Source organism: Trachymyrmex cornetzi, unplaced genomic scaffold (assembly GCF_001594075.2).
Source record: "Trachymyrmex cornetzi isolate Tcor2-1 unplaced genomic scaffold, Tcor1.1 scaffold266, whole genome shotgun sequence".
Taxonomy (NCBI): Eukaryota; Metazoa; Arthropoda; class Insecta; order Hymenoptera; family Formicidae; genus Trachymyrmex; species Trachymyrmex cornetzi.
In genome coordinates, this window is record NW_017297334.1 from 176,030 (window position 1) to 184,421 (window position 8,392).

Consider the following 8,392-nt stretch of genomic DNA (forward strand, 5'->3'; position numbering starts at 1 on the left):
GCACTTTAATATAACAAAAAATATTTCTATAATTCAAATGTGAATTAGCAAAGAAATACACACGTATTTATAACGTGTCAGTTTATATTAATTGTTTTATACATATAGTATATATGTATATATATTTAAATGAGATGTGTACATAGCTTAGTTCGTATAGTGCATATATATATTCATATAGTATGCGTAGGTATATCTTCATTAAACAATAACACACTTAGCACTGATTAATTTGAATACATTGGACGTGATAATGCAACGCAATGTATTCATTATGTATATGAATATATAATGACATGTACAAATTAGGATAAAGAAATAGCAATGTAATCGATGCACTTTACCATTAACTTATTGTTTTTTTATTGGATTAAGAATATGTGAATTGATTAGCTCGTTTTAGCAAAACATTTTTTCTGATTATCTTTGAGATGTTGTCAAAGTAAACCGTTTTGCAGAAAAATGGATACATAAGATTTTTGAGAGATGATTTTATTTTTAGTAATAACTTTAAAGTGCTCAAGATAATATTTTTGAGGATGAAATATCATCGAAAGTATTATGTTTGTAAATAATAAAGCCAAAAATAACAATAATTTATAGATTTATTTATGCATTTTTAGAAATTTTTTATGTCGTTTAAGTACATGGTGTACGTGATACATACGTATTGATTATTATTCACCATGCACAATTGAAAATCGATTCGGTAATAGTACAATATCTCTTTAAACTGATATCAATATGCAGCAACCTGCTCGAAGTAAACGTGTTTAACATACGATATTGATACGAAACATTTTATTCATGTATCTCGTACATGACGAATTCTGATTATATTTGGTTATAGTTAATTTTACATTTTTATTGTATGAAATTTATATATAGGAATTTAAGCTATACAGAATTATGGATTATACGTATTAGAACTTTTTTTTAATAATAATTAATATATTTATTTTTTAATAATAATTAGTTAATAATAATTAGATAATTTTTAATAATTTTTAATAAAATATATAAAGATAAATATATTTATTTTACATTCTATATACACTTTACATTTTTATATAGTTGCATTGCTTCAATTTACTAAAAAAAAGGAATATATACTTGTTGTAATAGTTTGAGATAAAAAAATAAAGAAAAATTAAAAAATTTTTCTTATTATATTAAAGCTTACATATTACTGCAACTGAAAATTAAGTTGTCCTCTTTAGGCAACTCGAAACTTTTTGTTTCCGTTCCTCCAATAAAAAAGAATATCAGATTCATGATTTCAGGTCTGGTTATTCGGGTCATCTAATTGTAAGTTTAAAAGTTTAGTTGCTTTCCTGTAAGTAAACCACAAAATTAAGTTTATCGCTGGGATGAGAGTTGTTTGAGCAAAATGACTTCATCGACATTTTGACCGCAAATTGTTGGACTGCGTAATCTGTTTATTAAATGATTACATATAACTTTTACAATATTTATCAAGAGTAGCCTTGTACGCCAAGTATATTTTTCGTAATGTACATTTCTTTCATAAATGAGATGCTACGTATTTTATAGAAAATATGTCTTTGGAATCCTTTACGCTTTACAGGAAAAGCAAATATAAATGTATATATGTATGTACATAAAAAGATATTTTTAATTATACTTGCACGTATACATGTATACATGTATATGAAACAGTTCATTCTAGAACCGCAATGAATGTACGCCGAACAATCTGCTATATTGATAAACTTATTATCAATTCGTCAGTTTATTATTTTATCACACATCCTTTTCCTCTATGACAATCACACTTACGAAAATATTTCGGAACGCCAAACTAATGTGTCATGATAAAAATTGAAGGCGTCAGATATTTAATATAAAAGAGGTATTGGGTGTTAGATTAATGCTTTTAGCTGGAAGAGAATAAAACCAAAGAGAAATAAGGAACATTAGATTAAAGAGGCTAGGAGATTACCTTAAAAAAAATATCTTGTAATATAATGTACTTGTAATATAATTATATGAATATTAATACAAATTATAATGTTCAAAGTTTATAGAAAGCAACACTGATATGTTTTGTTAAGTTTATGTTATTCTGCTATCGATATATAATATTATACAATCATTTTATAAATCTTTCCAAAACTGCAAAAGACATGAAATAAATAAATGTACATCTAAAAGTTCTACACATCAAAACACAAACAAAAAAAATTATCGTCGGTTATTTTATTTTAGAAAATAGTATTGAATATTGTATTCTCGCGATGGGAAAATAGGAAAAGAAAAATGTAAAAATTTAAGCAAATCAATACAGTATATGAAAAAATTTTTTATTCAATTTTCGTCTTGCAGAAAAATAGATTGGTATTTGTTCCATATAAAAAAATTTATTACTGCTAATTAAGTACACTGTACTCTGAATTCAGTTGCCATAATCGAGCTCATCTATGCCTTCGGAATCATTGTCATCATATGTTGTACGTCATTTCCAAGGAGGCTTGTTCTTCTGATCTATTTTTGTAAGCATTTTTTGCGGAAGTAGTATATGTTCACTAATATCGTGTACAGTCTAGCAGAGAAAATGATATTATTCGTATATATACATATATACATATATATGTCTTAATTATCAAATTTTAAATAAACAAACCTCGGGACTTTGTTGCCACGTAACGCTATCCTCACTCATACTCAATTCCTTTTTTAAGTAATGTTTCCGCGGTACCTCTCTGCATCCTAATGGCGGACTCGAAATACTACTTCTGAGTTTTGGATCTTTGTCTTCTTTTGCTAACTGCATTTCTGCAATCTATAAAAAATTTGTTTACGTTTGATCGTGAATATTTTTTTAAGATTATCATCTGAATATTAATCACCATTTTCACATATTTTCGAAGATCATCCTTCGATTCATTTCTATTGGTTAACGGCGCATTTTCGATGGAATTCATTGTTACCACGCTTTCATTATGATCTTCAACAGGTTGTGCATTAATTAAATTACGTGCTTCTAACGACTGAGCGGTATGTTTCATTAATTCCTGAGAAAGTTTAGTGTAACAATTTGGCATTGATTCTGATTTTTTAGGACCTTTAGAATCAAAACATTTATCGCCGTGAATTTTTTGAATCGGAGAAATATTATCCATGTTACTCCCTGTAATAACATTTTTTTAATTTATGCACAAAAGTATTATAATTATGATAATATTAACAAATAATTGTATATCAATTCAAACATATTCTATGACTAACCTGATATAATATGTAGAGCCTGTTGCCATTGCTTTTGCATAACGGAATGCAATTGTTCCGCAAGTTGAGATTTTGATGCACGCTGAGAATTCAAATGCTTTTCTAATAGAGATGATCTCTGTAAAGCTTGAGCTAATTGCAGTTCGCATAATCGTTTTTCCTCTTTATGTTTTTCCTCTAGCAAGTTTATTTCTAAACGATGTCTAAAAAAATCCAATATGTATATAACTTAGAAAATTAAATTGTACATATTTTATTACACTGCTATATAAAAATGTATAAGAAACGAACTTATCGATAACATCCTTTATCTTTCTAGCAGCGCATTCAGCTATAACTTGTTGTCTTGTTTTTAATTCCTCTAAAAATTCTGATTCAGCATTATCAAGTTGCATTTGAAATTCTTGTAATTTTGCTTTTACTACCTCATCCACCTGTTTCTGATAAACCTCTTGTAATTCTGCTCTGATTTTTTCCTTTTGTTCTGCAACAGACTTGGTTTCATCTTTAGCTAATTTCTGAAACAATAAACACAAATAAGTACATGGCTAATAAAATTATAAAACTTGATAACTGTGACAAATAATTCAACATATATATTACTTCTGCTTTTTTAGCGTCGTCAATGGATACGAGCAACATTGAATTTTTCTGATCTAAAATAGAATTTCTATTTATCTCTTCTTTAAGCTTAAGTTGTAAACTCTCTTTTTCTTGTCTGAGTACTGTCAACTCAGCTTCACAAGTATCTAATGCTTTATGAATAATACCCATCTCATTTCGCACTTCTCCTCCCTTCAAACGTTCTTTATTCAATTCCGATTGAACAGTTTTTAATATTTCTTCGTTTTGTTGGTTCTTCTCTAACAACTTGTTAAATTCTATCTTCATTTGCTCATATCTATTTTCTGCTTCTTGAACCAATGATTTGTAACTTTCTAATTCGTTTGCATGAGTTTTTAACAAATCAACTTTCTCTTTGATCATAGTGTCACCCTTCTCTTTATACCCAGCTGCCAAATCTAAAGCTTTCGATAACTCTCCTTCCAGCCGTTTAACTTGTGTTTGAAGTTCTAACATCTCAGACTGATGCTTTTCTGTGATATTTTGCAAATTAGTCTGTGAATTTTTATGCTCAACTTTTAATATTTCGACTTGCTGCTTTAATTTAGACCAGGATATATGAAATTGAGATATCAGGACATTTTTTTCATTGTCTACTCTAACTGCTACTGCCACTTTCTCCTGTTGTTCCAACAAACGCTTCTGAAGTTCTTGAATCAGATGCTCGCAATGCTAAAAATAAATTAAAATAAAAAATAAATTATATTATTCTTATGCCATACATTACAGTGTAGATATTTTACAATACCTCTCTACGGAATTTCTCTTCTTCTATCTTGATCCTAAGCGTTTCTTCTTGTGATCTAGTTGGATTAGAATCCCAAAAATCCGAAAGTGATAAAAGTCGTTGACATTTTCTGTAATAATTTTGTAATAATTCATTAATAAGATTATAATTGCATTAAAATTCTCCTTAAATAGTAACATTTTACTCTATATACATATTTAAAAAATTAATATACATAAAAAATTTTATAAGATACCTTAAATAAAGATCCGTATTTGTTCCGACGTGTACAGTATTTTTACCAAAACTAGATTTTTCTTTATCGTGTAAATTTTCATTACCCTGTGATATTTTACAAAGATCTAAAGGTTCTGTATTACATTGTACAGTTTTCAATGGCATCATGCCAGAAAGCCTAACTGAATCATTAATATGCGACACAGTATTTATAACAGAAGATTTTGATGGAGTATATATACTTGTATTTGTTTCATCTATCATTTGAACGTTTGATTCTGACACTAATTCCTTTGGTTTAGCATTGTCAATCGTTGATACATTAAATGAATGATCTATATTTTTTGTATTTTGTATCGTATATCCATTTGGTTTTATAACAGGCTGAACGTTTCGTTCCCACGTTTTAAATTCAGAAATCATTTTATCAGTCTCATTTACATGGAATGAATCATTGTACGGTAATGATATATCAGGGAATGTATTGTTTGTTTTCTTTTGAGAAAGGATTGACAAAGTATCAGTGAGTTGAGTATCTTTGTTCTCCCATTGAAAATCTAATTTACGATGCATATCAAATTTATGTGCTTCTTTTTCTTGACTACTTGCATTATTAATAGTTTCAGTCGATAACGTTGGATGAAGTAATTCACTGCGATACTGATATCCACTAGTGTTATTTATTCTTTTCGATAATTCTAATTCAGTAGCTTCCATTTCTTGGAGCAACTCGTCAACCTCTGACAGTTCCATCTCTTGTACTACTTTAGAACGGGGATGCAGCAGCTGACCTATTGATGATGTATTAGATGAGTTTGACACAGGTACTGTTGAATGCAAGGAATTATGAGGTTTATAATACAAGTTACTCGTACAATCATTCTGTCGAAGAGACAAATAGGAGTCCTTTGTCGCAGACATAACAGTGGCATGCGAGAGCCCAGTACCACAGGAAGCAGGAGGTACCACAGAGGAATCAGAGTACGAAGTTAAAACATCATGCTTAGCCCGAGTAAGAGTGTTAGTATTAGTTGAATTAGAAGTAACAGCTGTCAAAGGATGATACCCAGATGACCTCGCGTCTTTCTTCAGGAAGTTAGTACAGCTCTGCGACGAATATCCATTGGGAGTGGAAGGAACGGACAGAGATTTACGCAGCTTCACGGGGGAATTTTGCAAGCTGGATCCTTGACTTACGGAGAACCTAGTTCTAGGTAGGGTCTGCCGTTGATAAGGATAGGACGCACTGCCGTGGATTAACTGAGAGTCGTTAAGCAAACTGTTCGGCGCAGAAATGTCCAGGCTATTATCTCTGGACTCGATCGCGGAAATTCGGAACTCCAATGATTGCATATGTCCCACTAGCTCCGAGATAACACCGGTCTTCCCGCAATCCGTTCTGACGCGATTGCTTGAACTGGTGTCGGAGTCGGAGGACGGTACGCGGAATACGTCAGGCGGGATCAGGAGCAAAACATCCGTGTCATCGGACTCGCTCATTATCCATCTAAACAGTCGTCTGCCACCGGTAGGAAATTATTAAGCAACTACCACAGGTCAGTCGATATTTGCAAAGCGCTCGCAAAGCGTCCCGTCATTGATGTTTATGTATGTACAGTGGAGAAACAGCCAACGTCGCGTACCGGTTAGGTTAGGTTCAATTTCTTGCAGCGTGTATTTACGGAAGGCTTGTTATACGAAGCGTATATTATGTGTCGGATTAGCGCTCATAAATGGCAATTAATCATTTCCAGTTCGCCGTGAACAAGCCGCGTCACAAAGATATACACAGCTCCGAAAATTTGTAAACAAACTTGAATGACACTCACGCGCCATAAAAGACAACATAACCCCTCATTAGTTCAACGAACTCCATACAAGCGGAGAGAAACCTGAGAGGAGCCAGCCCGACGTTTTATATATATACGTAGCCTGTCAAAATCGTTCGTACAATATACACTAGCGCCAGTACATCCATTTTTTATTTTAAAACTACGTATATAATTACGTATTGGCGATAAAATCATGGTGTCGAAAATAAATGTGATGCGAATCCTGCTAAATCGCAGTACTATAAATCACGTGCTGAATTACTTTCAACAGTATAATATAAATTTTAATTGGTAAATCATAAACAAAATAAAACATTTTTAAAAATATAATTTCTAGTCCGTATTTAGAACGCGTTTTCATATGCGCTTTTATATTTGAAATTTTACATTGTAACGTGAACCATGTACTAAATACGCATCATAAAAGCGCATGCGGCTTCTCTAGCTTGACGAAACGCACGGCTTCAAATTCCAAAAATGACTGAGATTTTTCACGCATAGCGTTTATATACCATAATCCGAAAGCCAGCGCGATCCAATGAGCGCCCGCAACGCGCTCATTGGCTGGCATGCCAGTGGTGGGGTTCGCAGTCTGACGGCTAATATAAATACCGCGTAATTCCCAATTTCACGCTTTCGCGATTCGAGCCAGGGGACGGGGGGACGTCCTGTCATTCTAACGTTAGAAAAGTTCGCAACCCTGTCCTCGAACCAATTATGACTTTTTCTCCGTATTCCAATCCCTGCACAGAATCTCTCAGAAAATATAAAACGACGAGAAGCAGTATGAAAAGATCGTCCATCATTGGATTTATTTACTAAGGTAATCAATAATTAACTTTGCCTTTACTTCTTATAACAGTTTAAATATTGCGTACTGTAGAATCTAATATAGTATTATAACACATTGATTATTCGGACGAGAAAGTATCTTTCTCAATCCTTCGGTCGAAAATCAAGACGCGCGGTCGCGTCTTGCGTCGCTTTTTACGCGTGAAATTGGCCGCACGCAGAAAACGATGTCACTTCTCCGTTTTGATCGCATTCACATCTTATTCGCGACTTGCGGCGGATAGGGGATAACACGGCGGAATGGACTAGTTCTCGAACGTGTGGCAAAATTTATTCTCATGAAGACCATTTTGAGAAAATGTATAATTATTTTAATGGATATACAATTGAAAAATTATTAAAAAATTTAATGTGTATAAAAAGTAGTTTTTTAATTATTGATTATTTTGAACGCTATTTTAATTTGTATTTTGTATTTGTATGCTACAGAATCATGTAACCACGTAGCTGATAACTTCACTGCTGCGCATCAGTCGGTTTTCCTTCTTTTATTGGTACGCGCAGTCACCTCGGCCGCGATCAGGCCCTTAGCGAAGCCAGTTAGTGAAGGTGTAAATATAATGGAGACTTTCCATGGTTTTGTCCTGAGAGGTCGGGGCATCGGTTGGTGAGTGACAAAGATTTTATCAGGTAACGAATCTGTGAAAAATGTACAGATCTATCATTATATTAGAAATAAATACAACGCTTTATAGATCCATTACTTTAAAATGGATTAGCTACAAACGATTATGATACATATTTAATCTTGGATTTATCTATCATTATTTGTCAACTTGATCAGCGTCTTGGTGCGCTATTGTACTTGAGGTTATTATGTTTATACTCGGAAAAAAAGGTTTCATATATAATTATATAAAATTATATATAA

General features: G+C 32.3%; 1 protein-coding gene across 3 annotated transcripts; it reads right to left on the minus strand.

Moving 5' to 3' along the window:
* Window positions 1-2,343: 2,343 nt before the first annotated feature.
* Cnb (centriole duplication and spindle assembly protein centrobin) lies at window positions 2,344-6,768 on the minus strand. 3 transcript variants are annotated; one of them, XM_018508577.1, is made up of 9 exons: window positions 6,667-6,702; window positions 4,857-5,628; window positions 4,622-4,730; window positions 3,853-4,545; window positions 3,541-3,767; window positions 3,250-3,452; window positions 2,871-3,151; window positions 2,645-2,803; window positions 2,344-2,563 (listed from the first exon to the last, which is right to left on the minus strand). In XM_018508577.1, exons 1-9 carry the CDS (start codon window positions 6,683-6,685, stop codon window positions 2,477-2,479), a joined length of 2,550 nt encoding a protein of 849 aa, XP_018364079.1. In that variant the 5' UTR covers window positions 6,686-6,702; the 3' UTR covers window positions 2,344-2,476. The 3 variants fall into 3 exon arrangements, with proteins under 3 accessions (XP_018364079.1, XP_018364077.1, XP_018364078.1); XM_018508575.1 differs by having other exon boundaries at window positions 4,857-6,759; XM_018508576.1 differs by lacking the exons at window positions 2,344-2,563; window positions 2,871-3,151 and having other exon boundaries at window positions 2,757-2,803; window positions 3,246-3,452; window positions 4,857-6,768.
* Window positions 6,769-8,392: the final 1,624 nt, after the last annotated feature.